Source organism: Emydura macquarii, unplaced genomic scaffold, assembly GCF_026122565.2.
Source record: "Emydura macquarii macquarii isolate MOO-44397 ecotype Brisbane River unplaced genomic scaffold, CSIRO-AGI_Emac_v2 contig_2636, whole genome shotgun sequence".
In the NCBI taxonomy this organism is placed as follows: domain Eukaryota; kingdom Metazoa; phylum Chordata; order Testudines; family Chelidae; genus Emydura; species Emydura macquarii.
Genome location: NW_027132773.1, coordinates 7,078,753 through 7,101,521, shown reverse-complemented (window position 1 = coordinate 7,101,521; position 22,769 = coordinate 7,078,753). Strand labels below are relative to the sequence as shown.

The following is a 22,769-nucleotide window of genomic DNA, read 5'->3' as shown; positions in this document are numbered from 1 at the left end:
ACCCATCTCAAAAAGGATATAGTGGAACTAGAAAAGGTTCAGAGAATGACAATGAAGATGATCCAAGGTATAAAACAGCTTCCAAATGAGAAGAGGCTAAAAAGATTAGGGCAGTTCATCTTAGAAAAGAGATGATTAAGGGGTGATGTGATAGAGGTCTGTAAAATCATGAATGGTGTGGAAAAAGTGAATAAAGAAATGTTATTTACTCTTCCACACAATACAAAACCAGAGGTCACCTGAAAAAAATTAATAGACAACAGGTTTAATACAACAATAGAAAGTACTTTTGCACACCATGCACAACTAATTTATGCAACTCATTGCCATGGGATGTTGTGATAGCCAAAAGCATATAGGTGGGTTAAAAAAAAAGAACTGGATAAATTCATGACTATTAGCTAAAATGGTCAGGATTCAACCCTATGCTTGGGGCAAACTTATACCTCTGACTACCAGAAACTGGGAGTGGAAGACAGAGGTGGATCATTCCAAAATTGCCCTGCTCTGTACACTCCGTCTGAAGCTCTGGTATGGTAGCTCTTGGAGAGAGGATTCTGGGCAAGATGGACCACGGTCTGGCCCTGTATGGCAGTTCTTATGTGCTCTTACGTTCTTACCCAGAATATTGTTTAGCTCTCTAGTTAGATGCATTTGGAGTATAATGTCCAGTTTCAATCACCAGAGTTGAAGAAAGATAAAATTAAGTCATAGAAAGTATAGCAGAGGACAAATATAATGCTAAATGAAATGGAATAACTTACATTATAGATATAGCACTAAAACAGCTATAGTTGAATTTTTGTAAATGTTTTTATGAATATGAGAATAACAAAATCTGAAATTTAATCTTGAGAAAGGATGATTTAAAATTAAATGACATGTCTGAAGTATTTAAAATTAGCTAAGAAATGTTATAAAAGTAAGCTTGATATACCTGAGGTGGCTGGACAGATCGGAATTAAAGAGGGAATAAGAATTTAAAGAAGCATTATCTTATAGAGAGTTAATAAACTAAATGAATTGAGTCAAGTAGTTCTGATGAATTTAAACAAAAGTTGGATGATCATATGGATTTTAAGGAGTCAGGAATAGTGGTCATTTTTGTATTTGGAAGTAGGTTACTATCCCTTCAGGTGGTCAAGAGGAAACCTTTTTAGATGATCAGGTTCCCTCCCCCCACCCCATATTAGTAATAGGTATGGGAAGGAGGGTTCTGTGCACAGGGGGTCAACTAAAAATAATGTACATTATTTTGGAAATTACATTGGATTGAGATGGAAGGGTAGTCATCAAGTCATTGTAGAAATTAAAAGCCTATAGGCTTTTAAAATTAAAATTAAAAGCCTGCTTCTGATTCTATACTACTAAGTACCTAGAAAAGACAGTTGAGCGACAAATACTGTAGCACAAGAGATGTGATTGACACCATAAACATCATGAACAAGTCTGCCTTTGACTTAGAAGTTGTAATCATATAGAAATAACTTTCTGTATTATATAACACACACAATACACAAAGTGCAGGCAACTATCTTAGAATCAAATGTTTTACATTCCAAGATAGGTATAATTACTGTTCTTAAATACTTTCATTATTGTCTTTACGCAATAATTAAAAAGGTGAGCTGTATGGTAACAACCCGAGAGCTAGATTCTGCCATGCTAATTCACAAGGAGCAATACCTTATATTCCTTCAGTAGTCCTTGTTGAAGAGTAAGTCACTACTCCACCTAAGTAAAGGTGGAAGAATCTGGCTTTGATTAAGGAAAAAAGTCATCTGTCTTTCATATAGGCTGTTTTTTCAGGCATTCCATAATGTTGATTATGGTTGAATTGGATGCTTAAAGTATTTGTCTTTTTTTATTAAACAAGAGAACATTATTTACAGTAAATTAACATGTAATATATTTTATTACATATTGACTAGCTTGCTTGTTTAGGATATGATTAAACTATTCTTGTTCATATTACATAATTGTAAGATAGGTAAACATAGCCACATAGTTGTCCTTCCCATAATTTGATTTATATATATAGTGGGAAGCTTCAATTCAAAAGCTTGTGTTCAGAAAAATTCTACGCAAAACTCCAATTTTCTTTTTAAAAGAAAGATACCCTTCATAATAGCAAATCATTTCTATGACCCTGAATCTGCAAAGGCTTGCACATATGCTTAATTTTAAGCATGCAAATAGCCCCAATCAGAGGGACTACTTGTGTACTTAAAGTTAAGCATGCATGTAGTCTTTGCAGTATTAGGGTCTATGTTTGCAAAACAGCTACATGCACAGGTATGAACAAGAGAAACTGAAGTAAATAATTAAGAAAGCCAACTATAAGAAATACTTGACAGTAATCATAAATTGTATTACAATTATTTCCTCATTCTCTCTAAATATGTAAGTTTTAAAAAATAATAGCCACATGATGCAGCATATTTAAAATGCTATATAGCAAAACCTGTTGCTGAGCTTTAAATATATAAATCATTCTCTTTAAAGTGACCTTTTAGCTTTTGACCTGTACAATGTACATTGATATTTTTGGTTTTTAAGTCAGTATTGTTAGTCCAAACAGCAATTACAAGCATGGCGTAGGATGCAGAGAAGACTATTGCATTAGCTTAGTTTTTTCACTATGTACTATTTGGTTTACATTATGTTTCTATAGCAAAAAGAAGAACAGGGGATGCTCAATGTGTGAGAGGCATCTTTTATGTCTGAGTGTAAAATAATCATGAGAGTAAACAAGATAAAATGAAATATGGCAGAGCCATTGCCATGCCACAGTTTGTTTAGCACTTCATGTAAAAATTCATCTTCTTTGTTTTATATGAAAACCACAGTGTATCTGCTCAAAATTTTCCACACAATCTCTGAGTAAAGCTTGAATTTTCAGAGGAGTTTCTAGAAAATTGGTTACTTAGTTTCTAAATTATTATCAATTAAGAACTGCCTCCCAAAATGTTTATTAAGTCTCTGATTTTTTCAGGTCCCTCTAGCTTGAAGTATGCAAATTAAAGAAAATAAAAATAGGTATGCAATGAGACTTTAGTGGGCTCTCTAGGGTTATACAATTATTTTGTTAATTAACAAAAGAAAAAGAAAATCAGTGTCCTTGTAACTGGATCCTTATGCATTGCAGTTAGCCAACAGAAAACAGGATTTACAACTACCAGTACCTTCTATGCCGCAGTAGCTGTTGTTTCATCAAAGACCAAGTCCTTTGTGAAACCAGTATAATAATTTCATGAAAACCAGAATCCTTTATGAAGTAGCAGCTGGTTTGAAGACCAAGAGCTCTAAGGAACAGTTCAGCTGGTTCAGGAGTGAAACTAAAGTGTGTTCAATAGGTTCAGGAGTGAAGCTCCTGAACCGGCTGAATAGTTTCATGGAGAACATCATCTTCAACCTATTGTGTACAGTATCCTAGTTTTTGTAAAACCATTAGCTGGCTCAGCACAGAAGCTCCTGGTCTTTGTGAAAATACCCTCAATTGCTACTTTGATGAATAGGGCCTTTGTGAAAGAGCTCAGCTGGCTCAGAAGCAGATCCTGTTCTTTGTGAAAGGAACCACTTCTGTGTCAGAGATCCCTTCTTAATTAGCAATATGCATCATAATTGATTTCTTATGCAAGTTTAGTTAACGGACATCATGAAAAAAGTCATGAACATGAAAAACTCACCAATGAAAAGTTTCAGTTTTGCAAAGGACAGTGAAATGTTTCCTATATAGCAAAGGAAAATCAACAAATTTGTTTCACAAAATTTTGATCATCTCTACTTTGAATTCTTTATGAGGGCAGTACAGTACTACTTATTGTCACATGCTCCTGGTAACATACTTCCCATACAAAATTAGAGCTTAATACAGTAGAAGAGGATTTTCTAGCCTAGTACCATTTGTGTTGCACTACAGAAGAAGATCTTCCACAAAACAGAGGCTACTTTCATAAATAAAAGGATCTTTGTGAAAGTGTCCCTTCATGAAAATGGAACTTTTGATCTGGCTGGACAGTTTCATGAATATGTTTTTCATGAAAGTGCCCAGCTGCCTCAGAGCAGAGCAGGCCTGTGCACTTTCACAAAGATCCAGTTCTTTGGTGAAACCAGCCTCTCCTGTGTTGGCAAGTCTTTATTTATTTATTTATTTAAAAAACTGGGTAATTAATGGTGTGAAAAAACACAACTTAAGGTTGCATACATTACAGACATGTAATTAAAACCAAGGGAATGAAAAAGTCATATAATAATATCTGCCTTCTACTCCTTCACCCAGACACACCCATCTTACCACTAAAACATCCACCATACCAGCGGCTCTCAACCTTTCCAGACTATGGTACCCCTTTCAAGAGTCTGATTTGTCTTGACTATCGCCCAAGTTTCACTTCACGTAAAAACTACTTGCTTACAAAGTCAGAGGTAAAAATACAAAAGTGTCTCAGTACATTATTACTGAAAAATTGCTTACCTTCTCATTTTGACCACAGAATTATAAATCCATTGAAATATTAATATTATACTTACATTTCAGTGTATAGTATATAGAGCAGTATAAACAAGCCATTGGCTATATGAAATTTTAGTTTGTACTGAGTTCGCTAGTGCCTTTTAGATAGCCTGTTGTAAAACAAGGCAAATATCCAGATGAGTCAATGTACTCCCTGGCAGAACTCTGCATAACCTTGGTTGAGAACCACTGCATCACAGGACACAATCCAGATCACTCAGCAGCATAAACAGACGAGACTTGCCCCGTGGGTACTATCCAATCGGCATTGCTCAGGAAAACCAAACTGGCTCACGTTTGGGGACGGGGAAGTCTGGCATCTGCACTGGGGCAGAGCTGGGGCTGGCGTGTGTCGTGTGGAGGTGGGATGAGAGAAGCCTGTCTCTTGGCTGGGCCGCAGGAGCAGGACGGAGGTGTCTGAAGGCGTGTGGCGGGAAACACCTTAACTTTGAATCCCCTCGCTTGTACGGCTGGTGTGTGGCGCAGTGGGAGCCGCCCGAACTCACACCCGCTCTGGGCGGTCCCTAGGAAGTGCCGTACCAGCTGCTGAACACAGAGATTTCAACCACCGTCTGTCTCCTCGGGGGCTACCCGGACTCCTCACGTTCACACTGGTGAAAGGCGCGAGGTGGCGCTATTGTCAACACCCCCTGGCCCGAGTCCGCCTGCGGCCAACTGCCCGGAAATCACCTCAGGGGCCGGGTCACCCACGCACGCACCCACCCGCTGTACACACCGGGGGGGGGGCGGGGCCCCACATCACACCTTCTCACCCGCCGGACGCCCCAGCCGGCCCCGCTCTCCCCGCCCCCGGGCCCTGCCTGCCTGCGTGCGGAAGTCGGGCTGACGCGGCGGCGGCGCCCGGGATTGTGGGAGCGGGCGGGGGAGAGGTGCCGTGGCCGTGGCCGAGGCAGAGGGAAGGGGGCCGGCCGAGGTGGCAGGTTTTCGGCGCTTTCCCGCAGACGTGTCCCGGCTGCGCGGGCCCGCAGCCGCCGTCCCGGCCCGTCCCTGCCCGGCCCTCCACTACTGCCGCCGCCGTCGCCTCCTCAGCTCGGGCCGGCGGCGCCATGTCCGGGACCAGCAGCCCCGAGGCCGTGAAGAAGCTGCTGGAAAACATGCAGGGAGACCTGCGGGGCCTGAGCCTGGAGTGCCGGAAGAAATTTCCCCCAGTCAAGGAGGTGAGGGGCCAGGACGGGGAGCCCGCCTGGAGGCGCCCTCTCCTCGGGCGCGGCGAGCCCAGCCTGCCCCAGAGGGGTGGGACAGCGCCCCTTCGCGTCCCCCTGTTCTGGAAGCGGTTGGGGGAGAACCGGGGGGTCCCATCCGAGCCAGGCCGGCGCCTGAGAGGCACAGGGGGCTTGCGACTGCTCCGTGTGTGCGGGCCGATGTGCTCAGCCCGCCGCCTGTGCTGGGCAGGTGCCGGGTGTGTGAGATCCACCGTAGCCCGAGTTGTTGACAACTTGTTTCTGTCCTTACTCTGGATTATAACCTTCGGGAAGCTCTGGCGCTTCGGGTTGCAATTTTTCAAGCCTAGTCTCTGCCCAGAGATGGGTTTTGGGTGGGAGTGCAGACAGAGGTTGGTCCAGACTAGCTCAGCAGGCTGCGCTCAAGTAGCATGCTGAAAAATGCTGCTTTTCTCCCTCCCCCAAAAAGCTCATGAACTTTTCCTAATCAGTTCAGCTGGGGGTTGAAAGCTGAAAGTTAGGAGGGTGATCAGACAACAGCCCTTGTAAAGGAGGAGAAGTGGCTCTAAATGATCTGATGAATTTTGCTTGAAGCTTGGCTGAGTTATGAGGCTTTGCACATATTTTGTCTAAATGTTTAACAGTAGCAATATTTTTAACAGCAGTCAGCCAATGATCAAAGGGAAGGAAGACTGCATTAAACGCATATTCCTAATTTAGACCCTGATTCTGTGTGGGTAGATCCCTTTGCATGGCACCCCCATTGACTTCAGTGGAGCTTCCTATATGTACAGGGTTCCAAATTTGCAGATCTGATTGTGGGACTGAGGTCTTATGCGGGGGGTGGATGTGTACATCTCCTGAATGAGGCAGGTTTCCAAATTCAGTGTACCTTGTTTAGAACCACTAAAATCTTTGTCAGCAGGTAAAGTTATTCATGATGCAAGGTTACACTGAGAGAACTCTTTATGAACTCCTTCTTTGGGCATGCACTTTGCATGTCAAACAAGTGGTTTTGTTATCAAGTGAAGGAACTTATTTTTTTTAAAAGAAATTTCATTAATAAAAAAAGCTATGCTAAGATACATTTGATTAAGTTCTGAAATCAAAGTTCAGGTTGCACATGCAGTTTTAGACTACATCAACTTCAAAATCACACTTGTCTGAACTTTACCTCTTTTTTTTTAAATGTGTCAAATAAGATTACTATAGCTGCAAGAGAGAGGATTTTCCTTTTTTGATTATTTTATGCATTTAACAGTATTTTGTATGTAGTTAATTTCACTTTTTTCATTTTGATAGTCTGTCACTTCCCATTTTTTGTGGGGTTTTCACACAAAAACTGGAGGAGGAAAAACACACTTAAAACCGTAAAATATGATTGTAAAACCACAAAAACTAAAAGGTTGTGGCACCTGAAACAACTCATTTTGTTTGACTGCATTTTACATTGATAGTGTGCCTTTAACTCTGCATATGTAGTCTGTAATCATATGGTCATATATCTCAGATAATACCATGTCATAACAATTTTTCATTTTTATTGTAAATTCCTTAGTGAATGAAGCAGAGCTAATTGTTAAACATTTTGTCTGAAAATTAATCTTTGTCTGACAGACTGATGCACAGAACTAATGCACATGTTGCATGTGAATCTAGGTTGTAGAAAAAATTGTATGATATGATTTCTTAAGTAAAACAGTATATGTGATCATATATGTTTTCATTGTAGCCACTTCACCTTGAATGGTCTCTAAGAATATGTGTATGCAATGTAGTTGTAGCCATATTGGTCCCAGGATATTAGAGAGACAAGTTAGAGGAGGTAATATCTTTTATTGAACCAACTTCTGTTGGTCAGAGAGACAACATTTCCAGCCACACAGAGCTCTTCTTCTTGAGAAACCTTGGAATTGCTCCAATTATGAATAGCTGTGGCACAAGGAGGAGAGAAATCCTGTAACATACTCTTCCCTCACCCCTCCCAAAAAAAAAGTCTTAGATGCTTTCTCACAGCACATGTAACAGCATGTATCCTGAAGCTCCAACAGCACAGCCAACATCATTGTCCTTTATCCTAGGGTTATACGTTCTGGTAGGAGACCAAGAGGTGGACCTTGTGATTTACTAGGTGATGTCACTTACAATGATATTTGATTGGGCAAAATGGGTCCTGCAAAAAACAAACAAACAAAAATTCTAATGTCTTGAGCTTACATTGTTAGTAATATTTTGGGTATAGCTAATGTGCTATACTTAACCTTTCTGTAATTGAATGGAGAAAGCATCAATGTGCTATTGAAGTTGACATTCAGACTACACCTTGTTTTTTTTTTTTCTTTTTTGGCTGTGTGTCATGTAATGATGTATAAATCTTGTTTGTATCGCTGTAGATTTACACTAAACATGGAGGTATTCCAAAAATGAAAAATATATTTTGAGGTCAATGCGTGATGTGATGACCATGAAGTTGAGAAATGCCACAACAGTTTTTATTGGCAAACAAAGTTAATTATACTGGTGCAAAATTTACTCTAGTTTGCTATAGAATTCTATTTCTATACTACAGAAATCGTCCCTGACAAGTGATGTGGTAGAATATCAGAGCAAGTGGAAGATTAAACCACTTGCTTATGATTAAAGTGCTAATAGTACAGCAGTACTTGATCCCCACGTATTAAATAACCTGAATGGTTTCTATATACAATATCTGTGTTTATCATTGGCTGTAATAATTCTTTTGTTTTTCACATAGTAGGCTTGGAAGTCTGTCCTTTGTTGGCAGGCAGTAAATGCTTAAATCTGGATTGAACTGCATGGTACTAATAATATAAAACACAGCTAACCACTATTTTAACCACTTAGTGCTGCAGTGTGATATCCTTATGTTGGGTGCTAATACACAATGAACTTACAATGTTATTTGTAATTATTTAAGTTTGTGCCATCAGACTGAATGATCTGACAGCAAATAATTTGGCAGTGTGCTACCATAGACTCATAGACTCTAAGGTCAGAAAGGACCAATATGATCATCTAGTATGACCTCCTGCACAGTGCAGGCCACAGAACCTCACCCATCCACTCCTGTAATAAATCTCTAACCTATGACTAAGTTATTAAAGTCCTCAAATCATGGTTTAAAGACTTTAAGGTACAGAGAATCCACCAGCAAGTGAGCCGTGCCCCATGCTATAGAGGAAGGCAGAAAACCCCCAGAGCCTATCTTCTCTGGGGGAAAATTCCTTCCCGACCTCAAATATGGCAATCAGTTAAACCCTGAGCATGTGGGCAAGACTCACCAGCCAGACACCCAAGAAAGAATTCTCTGTAATAACTCAGAACCCACCCCATCAAATGTCCCATCACAGGCCATTGACATATTTACTACCAGTAGTCAAAGATCAGTCAATTGCCAAACTAGGCTGTCTCATCATACCATCCCCTCCATAAATTTATCAAGCTCAGTTTTGAAGCTAGCTAGGTTTTTTGCCCCCACTGCTCCCTTTGGAAGGCTATTTGAGAACGTCACTCCTCTAATGGTTAGAAACCTGCGTCTAATTTCAAGTCTAAACTTTCTGATGGCCAGTTTATATCCATTAGTTCTTGTGTCCACATTGGCGCTGAACTTAAATAATTCCTCTCCTTCCCTGGTATTTATCCCTCTGATGTATTTATAGAGAGCAATCATATCTCTCCTCAACCTTCTTTTGGTTAGGCTAAACAAGCCAAACTATTCGAGTCTCCTCTCATAAGGCAGGTTTTCCATTCAGATTACCATAGTAGCCCTTCTCTGCACCTGTTCCAGTTTGAAGTCATCTTTCTTAAACATGGGGGACCAGAACTTCACACAGGTCTCACCACGGCCTTGTATAATGGTACGAACACCTCCCTATCTCTACTGAAAATACCTCGTCTGAGGCATCCTGGGACCGCATTAGCTTTTTTCACGGCCACATCATGTTGGCAGCTCATAGTTATCCTGTGGTCAACCAATATGCCCAGGTCCTTCTCCTCCTCGGTCACTTCCAACTGATGCGTCCCTAGCTTATAGCAAAAATTCTTGTTATTAGTCCCTAAATGCATGACCTTGCACTTTCGCTAGTAAATTTCATTCTATTTCTATTACTCCAGTTTACAAGGTCATCCAGATCTTCCTGTATGATATCCCGATCCTTCTCTGTATTGGCAATACCTCCCAACTTTGTGTCATCCACAAACTTTATTAGCACATTCCCACTTTTTGTGCCAAGGTCAGTAATAAAAAGGTTAAATAAGATTAGTCCCAAGACCGATCCCTGAGGAACTCCACTAGTAACCTCCCTCTAGCTGTACAGTTCACCTTTCAGTATGACCCGTTGTAGTCTCTCCTTTAACCAGTTCCTTATCCAGCTTTCAGTTTTCATATTAATCCCCATCTTTTCCAAGTTAACTAATAATTCCGCATGAGGAACTGTATCAAATGCCTTACTGAAATCTAGGTAAATTAGATCCACTGCATTCCCTTTTGTCTAAAAAATCTGTTATCTTATCAAAAAAGGAGATCAGGTTGGTCTGGCATGATCTACCCTATGTAAAGCCATGTTGTATTTTATCCCTATTACCGTTAACCTCTATGTCATTAACTACTTTCTTTTTCAAATTTTTTTCCAAGACTTTGCAAACTACTGAGGTCAAACTAACAGGCCTGTAGTTACCCGGAACACTTCCCCCCCCCCCCCCCCCTTCTTAAAAATAGGAATTATGTTAGCAATTCTCCAGTCATACGGTACAGCCCCTGAGTTTACAGATTCATTAAAAATGCTTGCTAATGGGCTTGCAATTTCATATGCTAGTTTCTTTAATATTCTTGGATGGAGATTATCCCTCTCCCCCGATTTAGTCCCATTAAGCTGTTCGAGTTTGGCTTCTACCTCGGATGTGGTAATTTCTACCTTCATATCCTCATTCCCATTAGCCACACTATCACTGTCCCCAAGATCATCATTAGCCTCATTAAAAACGGAGGCAAAGTATTTGTTTAGATATTCGGCCATGTCTAGATTATCCTTAACCTTCACCCCATCCTCAGTGCTTAACAGTCCCACTTCTTTGTTTGTTTTCTTCCTATTTATATGTCTATAGAATCTTTTGCTATTGAGATAAACAAAAGATTTGGATTTGGCAGTTACCACTTTTTTATTGTTTTATCCTGGTGTTAAAATAGTTACTGGATTAATTTGTTCTATGGCACTTCTCATTAGTAGATTTTAAAGTGCTATACAAACCAGGTCAGTATCATTACCCCCCTTTGACAGATGGGAGAACTGAGGCAGAGAAGTAAAGTGGCTTGGTGAAGGATACAGTCAGCCAGCTTTAGAAGTAGGGGCTTCCTGACTCGGAACTTTAATGCTTATTCTTCTGAACCATGCTGCTTCCCACTTATGAACTCTGTCTTAAGTGTCACATTTTATATTAATCTCCAGCTTTGATTAAGGAAGTTGTAGTTTGTAAAACTTCTAATATTTAAAATAATTGTAGATGAAGCATATGGGGTAGCATAGTTTTTTGTTTTGTTTTGTTTTTTTTAAATAATTTATTGTAGTGCACTATAGCAGATGGGCAAGGCCTTTTGATTTTTGGTGTTTGTTTAACATTTCATGGGAATTTATTAGTGCTTGGTACAAAAAAACTTTAAAAAAGTGAAAATTAGAGCAAAAATTAACTTCACAGTTTTCTGGGTAAATATCAAGGATATTATTGGGGGACAGGAGGACAGAAAGAAAGCAACAATTAGAGAAAAGTAAGAATATTGGTCCAGAATTTGAATGAAAATCAGTGAAAACCCAATAATAGCTCTTGCGAACCCTGGGAATTTTTCAATAAAAATTTGCAAAAACTGAAAATGAAGGACCTTACATGTATGGTTAATAGATGAGGGCCAGCACCTTGAACTACACCCAGAAGGCAACAGAAAATATAACAGAAGGCAATAGGAACAGTTAAGTCTTCAGAAAATTGTGCTTTCTGCAGCTCACATCAGGAAGACAGATTATCTCATTCTGCATTAATAGTAGCTTCTGTGTGGTCTTCAAATATAGCCCCACGCCGAGTGTGTTACAGTAATCCAGTCAGAACCTGTACAAACATGTATAGCTATTGGACCTTCCACACTGAAGTTTGGAGGCATAAATGAAAATATATCAGACTCTTTGAACGGGATAGGTGACAGAAAAGATCCTTTCAGAATGACACTTTTATTTTGGTACAGATAAATGGTTGTCTAGTGCCAATCTTTGGTATTTCTTCTGGCAGAAAGAGCGTAATAGTTTGAGCAATCCCTCCCACCCACTGGGACCATAAATGTGTCGGCTGGATTGCATGGATGATGATTTCAGACTGCTGACAGGTATAAAAGAAATAGATGCCTGATCTCTTTGTCACTACAAGGACACTAGAGTATTCTGCGTGCCATACTAGATGGTACCAAAATAGCTTCTCAATAACTTATTTAAAATTAAAAATTTAGAAACACGTTGGTAGAATAGGCATGATTGCCAGCATAAGAATTCTTCAGCAGTAGCCTAACAACCATTTGTTTACAGGGTAGATTGATTTAAATCAAGACAATTTAAATCATTGATTTAAATCAAGACAATTTAAATCACCAAGAGAAAATCACTGGTTTAAATCAAGTTTCCCTCTGATACTACTTCACATATTTCTTAAACAATGATGCAAATCTGATCACTAAAACTTGTTAATTTACAACTCAATACAGCATTTTACAACATCTAGGGAGGTCTACTTAGTGTAAATTTTAAATAACTTGATTTTTATTAATTTAGGAAATAGTACATAATACTCATTACATGTGTCAAGCTGCAGATGCAGCAGCAGTACATTAGGAATGGTAAGAATTAAATCACACCCACAAACACAATAGCACTTATATATTATTAAACTAAACCTTAAGTGTTACATAAACGTTTCACATTTGCAATTGCAGCAGTCTACTGAGTTGACGGCTATCCTTAAACTTTTTTTTTTAATTTTCAAATTTTATTAACTCTAACGGACAAGTCATCACAACACTAAATGTATGCTGTCCTTAAAACTTCTACAACTAACTCTCATCTTCCCCACTTCCACTATCATTTTTATTCATAGACTGAAACAGAAATACGAGTTTTCCTGCTTTTTCAACTCCCAGTCCATTTCTCAGCTTTGAGTGAATAATACCAAACAATGAAAATATTCTCTCTGCCTGCTGAGGAAGCTAATTCTGTGAAAAGTTGGCTTAGCAACTGAAGGAACTCTGTTTCAAGGTGCCTGGCTAATGATTTCCACCAATTCAGGGGAGTGACTTTGTTCAAAACATCATCAGTAAACATGTACTATTTAAATGGTTCCGCTTCAGTCCTGAAATTTATTATGACTGGCATAACTGAGGAGTGATTTTTGAGATGCCCATGCCATGGCAGCATCATCTTCAGAAGTTAGGTATCTACCTTTATAGCTGGGGTCGAGAATGTTTGCAAGAAAATGAGGCGGAGTTAGTGCTTGATCTTTAGTGCTCTTCTTTATTGCCTGCAGTTTAACTTTCTGGTGAGGGATTTCTTTCTTCAATGTCTCTTGAAGTGCTTTCCAAATTTCGACAGCATCAGCAATGCAGCAACAATTTCTCTGAAGTTTGTTTAAGGCTATGGATATAGGCTTCAGTATACTGAGCATATCCTCTACATTCCTCTTTAATCCAATGTTAGATACTTTGAATGAGATACTTCCATCTATTTTATCATGGTTTTCTTCACAAAGTTTTATGAGAATAGGCCAGTTCTTAATAAATTGTTCAAAACAATCAACCACAGAATTCCATTGAACATCTTGAGGGAGAATTAGTTTGGATCCTACTGCTCTCTTCAGTGAAGCTGAAGCAAAATGGTTGTTATGGTAGTATTTTGCAACTTCAACAACATTTTCTTTTATTCCTAGAGAAGACGTACTAAGTCTTTGGCTAAAAGATGCATTAAAGGGGCACTGCAGCCATATGTTATTAAGGAGCATCCTTCCATTTCTTCTTCTATGTATCTTCTCATCTGTCTGTGACAAAACTGCACATGCGACAGTTGAATTTTTGTTCACAGTTTATTACAGCTTTGACTGCCACTTTTAAATATTCTGTTGTGTGGGCATTTCCCAGTGTATCTATTGTTTCTGAAAGATAATCAACCCCATTTTCTGTCGTCACACAGGCACATATTACTGGATCATTGTGTACGTTGCTCCACCCATCAAGACCTAAACTGACAAATTTTCCCTCAGTATTTCTTGCACACTGTTCAAGTTCCTTCTCATACACTGTATCTAGCAACCTTCCACCAATGTCTGCTCTAGCAGGTGGAGTGTAGCAGTTTTCATTATGATGTTTCATTCTTTCAACTAGGCTCTGCAACTCTTTCTTGCACTGCTTACACTTGACACGTTTTCCTTTTTTACCCAGGAAAGGAATTTCTTCAGAATATTCCCAGATAGGGTCTCTTTTATGCCCAGAAGCCATGACAGTTTTTCTGTGGCAGAAATATGGGGAAATATAGGGAGCTGTGTGTGTACTGAATAATGTCTTCCCTTTTTCTTTCCAATCCACTCCACTGTTCCTTTCTACTCTGCCTCCGTCCTTTGTCTCTCTGTCTCTCTGCCTTGCTTGGCCCAGTTCTACCACCACATAAGCACAGAACAACAACAGTCCTATCCAGCCTGTGTCTTTCTTTGCACATGTGACTTTAGTCTGCTCAGAAACAGAAACTGAAACAGAAATTGAACGCCCAGAACTTCCAAGAAGCAAGAGCTGGTGGTTAGGTTGGACAGACTAGAGCCATTAATTCATTTTTATAATACTGCAAGTGTAGGTTTAGCATGTTTGTGATGAGATTTAATTGTAACTGTTATTTTTTAAATGAGAGCAAAATTTAGTATTTTATTGATGATTTTTAAAAATAAAAAAAAATCCGATTTTTTTTTTTAAATCATTCATTTTTATCCACCCTGTTTGAGGAATCTGGCACCCAGAATTGCCTTTCCTTTTCCCAAATCTTGTACTTTATTCTTGCACAACATTCAGAGAATTCAACCATTCTTTTTTATCCCAATAGCTAAACCACTTTGTCTGGACCTGGCTATGTCTTTTCCAGGTTCCTTTTCACCAACATCGCCCCCTTCCAATTCACCCAAAATGCAGCTGCTAAAATTTATCTTTCTTCTCTGATAATTCTAGCATTTAGATAATTATTAGGTTTCAGTATTAGCAGTTTTGATATTTGAGCAGTTTGTACTTCTGTTACACCTTTTTTTTTTTTTTCCAGCTAGGCTCAGGAAGGCATTACATCAATTTACTTTTGACTCATGTTTAGAATGCTTTCTTCACAACCTTCATAGCAACAGACTTGACTTTAAAAAAAAGTTAGATTTTTCTTGGTTTTTCAGCAAAGCCTACCGCCATGGAAATGTACTGGGCCATAAATTAGTAGAGTAATCTGTTTTGATGGTTCTGTAGAAGACAGACTTAAGTAAATACTTTGTGTTTCTGAACATGTTATGAATTATGAAAAGTTAAAAACATCTGAATGTGAATATTTAAAAATTCAAAACACACTTGGAAGTAAAATGTATCTGGAATGATACATAAAAGCAAAACTACAATAATACATTCTAAGAAAAAGCTCAAATTTAGGATATTTATGAGATTTACTACTATGTAAATATATATGTATATGACTGGACATTTCTTTAGAATAGTCATCTTCAATAAAGTAATGACTCATAGTTCATGGTCATTTGAGGTCATTTTGTAGAATACAAAATGAAAACTACACTTTAAAGAAGAGACTGTCTCCCTAACTGAGGCAAGAAAACAATATCCAATCACTAGACCAGAGAAATAGTGATAAATTGGTAAAAATTGCTGTTTTTAAATCAAACAGTAAGTGTTATAGTAAGTATGAAAATGATCCTAAATAATATTTAACATATCCATTCAGTCTTAATGTTTAAATTTCACTGTGTGTAATGTTTTACTACCATAAGCTGTCAGTCCTGAAAGTGCTAAAGGCCTTTTCTTTTAGAAAAAAAATAGGTTGTGGTTTCACTTCTCTCTAGTAAGAACTGCAAACCTTAAGGCACTTTTGAGGCTTTAGAGATGACCCAGCGTTCCAGTCAAATCACTGAGACACAAATTACCATTTCAATTCTTGGTGTTAGAAGTTTTTTTAAATGGTTTATTTGTTCAAATTATTGTTTTCAGGTCTGAGCAACTGAAGGAGTTGGTGTAACATTGCATCCTTTGTAATATCAGACAAACCTGGAATAAAAGCCACAACCCTGACAGATAGTCTCCCTAATATCTTAAATACCTTGTTTGCGGGCATTTTAGCTGCATGTGATGTTGCAAATTGACGCAAGTTGCAGTCCTTTAATGCATATGTTAGACATAGCCACAGGCCTGCTGGACGTATAATAAGTTCACAATCTTTTTTTGCATATCAGCAAATTCAAAAGCTGATCTTAAAATGAAGGTACTGTAAAGATAGTGGACATGTTACTAAACTGCCCACCACAGTTCTGTCTCTTGTTGAAAGGAGCCACTTCTAAGAGTAACTGTACTTCAGGCTTGTCAACATTAGAAAGTTGTAGCACTTTAACTATATCCTATGGGAAGGGTAATAATTATACTGGTATAAGTTACGTTTATACCTCTCCATACTGGGTTTTTACTGGTCTAGTTGTATCAGTAAAAATAATGGCACTAACTAAAATAGTTAAACTGGTAAAATTTTGAAGTGTAGACGAAACCTTACTCCCTGCATTCTTTTCTTGGACTATATCTGCTAAGACTGCTATCAGCAGAGTGTATTACTGTCATGGTACCTTTTGATGAGGTGGAGAGAGATCATTGCAACTGGAATGAGACTATTGATTCATTTCACATAAAACCCAGGCATCCAACAGATTGTGCTGGCTGTGACCAAACAGTGAGAATCAATCTCTGTAATTTAAGCACACTGTGTACATATAACTTCTCCCAACCCCAATCTCTTAACTCTTGTAGCAAAAACATGGTATTAAAATCAATAATACTTATTGTATATTCATGGAATATTACTTCAGCCTAATACCACTATTTGAGGTAGCTGATTGGGAAATCCAACTGCCTGAAGTGTTAGGTATTGACAATCTCTATAATACCATAGGAGTTGGCTACTATCATAGTAGCATCTGCCTGTATCAAAAAACTAAAATTTCACAAAAATTAAATATAAAATGGTAGCCCATTTAACCATTACAACTGTGACTGCTGTTTGCCACAGAGCTATGGAACATCGGTAGCAATAAAGATCTTGTATTCCCACCTTAGACACTTTACACTGTTTGAATGAATTTGTAGAGGAGATCATGTTTGTGCTAATGATTGGATCTCAGCAGTGCTGGCAATCCTCTGCATGAGAGGTTATTAAACTCTTTCATAGTGTGGACCACATATTTAATGGAGCCTGTGTCGCAGGGACCACCTCTTCCTCCTCTTCATAATCATCCAAACTTCCTTTTTACAATGTGGGACCATATATTGATGTTTCTCCATATTTATAGACACTCAATTCTGTATTTTCTGATAAGTGTATTTAATCACTAGGTGGAGAGAGAACAAAGTAACTTAAACTAAAGCTTGTGTGTCATGCGGCATACAGTGAATAAATCTTCTTGATTGAAGTATGTGTCATTTTATAAAAGAAACCAGCAATGATGCTTTAAAATTAATTTAATTTGAAAAATACTGGATATATAATAAAAATAATTATAGTTAGCAAAGTCATATTATAGCTAGCAAAATAAACATTAATGTAATTCTCTTCTGCTAATAGACATTTATCCGTAAAGTGGAGTTAGAGCACTAGAAATTTAGTTTTTTGTAAATTTTAGTACATGCTTAATTATTTTCAAGAAAATATTCACATATTAACCTTTTTTGTATGTCACATAGTAATAACAATATAAAATTAAAAGATGTATTTCTTAAATGTAGACAGTTTGATTAGTTTGGGCATTGTTTCATCTTTTAAAACAATCATCTAATTTACTATTTTTTGTGAATGGAAAAAATAAAGTATTTTGATGTTTAGAATGGCAGTAAAGTATCTTTGCTCTGAACAAGATTTTTTTTGTCTTCATCTAGTTTTATTCTGAAATATCTGCTGTTTTAATACAAACATTGCAGAACTGTGTTGCCAGTTCAGGAACATAACACTGTAACATTGTTTATTCCATTCTCCCAGCAAAGTGTGGTAGCATTTGTGAGCATCTTAAATCCACGGGCAGATTTCATTTTTCTTTGATTCAAATTGAGTTTGTCACTGCTGGCAGGAAAGAAATCAATTGCCAGAAGATGTGATGAGGTTTAGTTTGAAGATAATTGAAGTTAGACTGTGACAAGTAAATCCTTCATATTAATTAATAGAAACAATCTGATGTGACAAGAGACTTCTAATTAGCCTGGCATTTAGAACTGTAGCAGAACAGAGATGACTTTCTGAACAATATAGACACTTCAGTAAATGAAGTTAAGATAGTTAAAATAAATGAGACATGCAGGGCTCTGCACTTTAAACTGAGATAATATATCTGCACATTAGTTTATGATCATTACTGTATGTTAGTTCAGGTACGAGTTTTTGAAATATAGGAATGTTGTGTTCAGTGAAGCACATTTCCATTCCCAAAACTTTCTGGAGTAAATTGAAATTTAACAAAGTAGAAGGCTTGATGCATAGTTCCACCATTTTCTTACCTAGTTTTAATTGGCAAAATTTGTAGAAAGCTAAAGGAGGCATGTATTTAGAATTTAGGTTTGGACTGAGAAATAAAATACACATAGTTGTATGAAGGTCTGTAATAATGTTATTTAATTACAGTGACTAATTTAAATTTACACTATCGACTTAAAAAAATCACACATGTCAGAGTAACTTTAAAATCTTTCTACAAAAGTAGTTTGGATATAAATTTTTTTCTTTTTGTGCACAACTTTATGTATTGTAGTTTTCACTTTTCTGCCTGCATAATCTAGTTAGTTTGCTCAGCTTCTGTACACATATCAACAGTGGTAAGAAAACATTTAGAAATATATGAAAAGGTGATTGTAAATCACAGGAACAGAAGTGGGTGTACTACCTAAAAGTACATTAAAATTGTTTTAAAGACTGGATTTCAAGTTGAAAGTGTCCCTTTATGCATTCGTTGTTTGAATGTTTTCCTCTTTTATCAAATTTATATTAATCATGACCTTTACTGTTTGGTAGAGGGAACTGAATTGTGCTTCAAAATCTCTTTAACTTCTAGCACATGATGTGCTGAATTCTTTGGCACAATGAAATTTCTGAAATTATTTCTGGTAAACTAGGGTGGATTGATTTAAATCAAAAGTGATCTAAATCACAATTTAAACTGTGATATAAATCAGCAAGCAGAAAACCCTAATTTTAAATAATCAGTTTTAATCTTGTTTTGCATTTGTTCTTAGTTATTTCTCTAAAGAAAGATTGGTTCTCATTAGTTGATAACCATTATAACATGTTGATTTGCAATTTACTACTACTTTTTGCTAACCAGGAGGATATAGTATATCTGTAAACATTTATTTAAGTACATAGCTCAATATACATTTATTCAGATTCTTAATTTGTACATTTTTTTATTATGTAATAAATAAAGTGAATAATGCATTTCTTATTTACTAGGGTGTGAGGTTTTTGTGTGTGTGTGTGTGTGTGTGTGATTTGTCACAAGCTATATTTGGATGGAAACTAGAATTCAATTAAAAATGCACAAAACATTTAAATTTGTTTTTATTAGTTAAAAAACCTCTCGTGCTGGGTACATTATGGGGAAAAAGTTAATCAAAACATATTTTGTATTTAAAACTAACTGATTTTTTTTTTTTAAACAAAGAAAGTAGTATTATCTGTAATTAGTGAATTGAACTGAATATTTCTGATCACCATGTCCCTCAAGACTTTAGAAGTCATAGATCTCATTTTCTCACACCTAGTGTTTATGGATAGATTGGAAGAGAAAAAAAAACAAGCTTTCCTGCTGTTTGGCAGAGATTTTCTTAATAACGATGAAGACCAGAAAAGTAATTAATTTTCTTTTTAAAAGTTCAGATTCTTGATCACAATTGTTTGGGGAGAGATGGAGACTTGTGACCACAGAATTGCAGAAAGCACAAAACCCTCTCTGTCAGATTGGTTGTACGTACTGAGAATACAACAAAACTGCACTGATGTTTGCACTGTGGCTAAAATTTTCATTAACCGTAGATAACTTTTCTTGTTTCTTTTCAGATCATGTAGATGGAAAGTAGCTGCTGAACTAATTATTATCTCTTGCTTATAGGCTGCTGAATCAGGAATAATAAAAGTTAAAACAATAGCTGCAAGAAACACCGATATTTTGGCAGGTAATTATATACAATACCAGTAAGCTGGAAAATGTGTTTGGGTCATGAAAGGAAAACATTTTAAAAGATGTTTCAGATATGTACAATCATCCTTTAGGTTTTTTTTAGAGCACATTGCATCAGTAATATACTACTCTTGGGGACATAGCAAAAAAACCCAATAATGTAGGAATATGTAGTAGAATATTTGCCTTTCCTGCTGTTGCTATATTGATGTTACTGAAGGGCACAAAATTTTCAGTGTTTCTTCTACTGAACTGTTTACTGAGCAGAGAAAAGCAACAAAAATATTAAGAACTCTTGTCAAGACTATAAGTATCTCTTGCTCACTATACATTGTCATTTGACCAGTTGTTGCCCAGAGAGTTGTACAATATACCCATCTGTTTAATAGGAGTCTTGACTGTGGAGACTATAGTACCCAGCAGGCAGTGCTTCATCCTAATTGAGTAGCAGTTGCTTATATTGAGATGCAGTATAGCCTTTTGGGATTGAAAGTCTGCAACTGTGCAAACTTTAGTAAATTGCATGTAATCTGTTGGTTGCTTGCATGTTGCCATTACAGCCCTCAGAATGGGTAAATTTTGGATGGCCCTGCATTAATACATCAGTGTTTAACCCAGCAATACTTAAACAAAATCCCCACAACACAGAGTAATTTGAAATGTTGAGAAAAGACTATGTAATGTAATTACATATTAATTCTTAATTCTATATTAAGAGATGTAAAAATATTGCTGAGGAGGAGATTCCTAGAAGTATTTGAAATAACAGTCCTTCCCCCCATTTCACTTTAATGCCTCTCTTTTATTTGTTTGTTTTTCTTTGTTTTCACTGCTGTCATGAATGCTGACATAAGTGGGAAAACTATTCCAGGTAATGTCAGCTGTGCATCAAAAGACACAAATTTAAGACAAATATACAAAAAAAAATTACTCATTTAGAAAACTAGCAACATTCTGCAGAAGAATTAGTTATATAAATAATTTACACTTTAAAAAAACTAGTTCATGTGTAAAATTTTTTATCTTCATTCCAAGACTGAAGAATTGTGAGTCATGGCATTCTGAGTATATCTGGACAGACTTTCCTTTTTCCTTAAAGGAACACTCTTAAAGTATTTTTCATATTTCATAAATACTTTTTTTTACTTCAGAGTTTAAAATGAAATGTGTTTACTGTAATTTGTTTCCTTCACCCATAATGACACTGATTTGTTTTTATAGGGCTACTTGTAAGCAGATACAATAGAAGTATACTTGATTTTTTGACAAAATCTTTTAAGCTTTTCTGAACAGAGACTTATTTTCATTTTCTTTCATCTGCCATACTTTGCCATATTTGTGTTAAGACATGATAGGCCCTTGACCATGTCTTTGTAGATGCGATTAAATATGTCAATACACTGTCTGAAAATCTTGTTATAATATGCAAGTTTTATATGTCGTTATGCCACAGTTTAGTCATGTATTCTCAGACAAGACTGAACCATGTTATGACAAGGTTGAAGCCGCATGTTTTCATAGTGAAATTGTTGTGCTAAAACCAAGCAAGGTCCAATTTGTAATATAGATGGGTCTCTAAGTAGTGGTAACTTGGCTTCGGAGGTAGTGTTCCATTGAGATGAGTGGAGGTTACACTTTTTAGTTCTATGGTCTTACTGCAGACTTTACCCAATATTATTGTATTAGTTTATACTCTGAAGATTCTTTGCAGCCTCTTAAACTGAAGTCCTTACAGACAACAGGTTTTGTCTATACTGAGATTTAATATCTTCTTAGTATCTTTCCAGATACATTGCAGAGTTGATGGACCTTTAAAATGTAGTCTGAGATGTTTCCATCTCACTGTGCCTCGAAGCCAAAGCACACGTTAATGCATCAAGTATCAGACTTTTGTGGATAAGTGAAAAGGTCAGAATTCTCTTCAGATGCAATAGATTCAGATGAAGGAATTTTATTCCCTTTGTGGCCTACTCTGGTTTCAAATTACGTGTTTTCTTGTATCATTTGAAAGTGGGATATTAAAAGGACATGGATATTATAAAAGCATACCTGTGTCTGATATATTTTTACTTGTGTTACTTGTGTTGTGAAAATAGTTAGATGTCTTTATCTGAAAGATTAGAGAAACAATTTTCTCCATCTTTTCAGTTGGCTCGCTCGTTCATTTGTCAGCACTTTCAATGTTTCTCCTGTATAAGCAGTCATTTTCATGTGTGTCTTTGTATCTGTCACACAACAACAAAAGTTAGAAATGTCATTTTTTTAAAAACCTAAAGTTTAGATTCTGAGTATGAGAGTAAATTTCAGGAAATGTGTGGATATTCCACTTATCTGGATTTTGTTGACCCTGCTCTTGAGTGTTGACTAGCTGAGCTTTGCTATTATGTCAGTACTACTTTTCAAAAGAGACTGCTTGAGGGAAAGAGAGTAAGTACAGCTATGAAGAATGAGCTGGAGTTTACTATGTCTGTATCTTTTGCTGATAGAGTCCCCTTTAAAGATACTTCCAGTCTTTTCTGTTTTTTCGAAATATCAACTTTTTCTAGTTTTGCTTTAGCCCAGAGTTTCCACATGTAAAT

General features: G+C 37.0%; 1 protein-coding gene across 2 annotated transcripts in view; it reads left to right on the top strand.

Moving 5' to 3' along the window:
• The first annotated feature begins 5,403 nt into the window (after window positions 1-5,403).
• MON2 (MON2 homolog, regulator of endosome-to-Golgi trafficking) overlaps window positions 5,404-22,769 on the top strand; it is a 155,248-nt gene continuing 137,882 nt past the window's right edge. For both annotated transcript variants that reach the window (XM_067564122.1, XM_067564121.1), the window contains exons 1-2: window positions 5,404-5,694; window positions 20,122-20,185. In XM_067564122.1, the coding sequence (XP_067420223.1) occupies window positions 5,584-5,694; window positions 20,122-20,185 (175 nt within the window). In that variant the 5' untranslated portion in view covers window positions 5,404-5,583. The remainder of the gene's footprint in view (window positions 5,695-20,121; window positions 20,186-22,769) is intronic.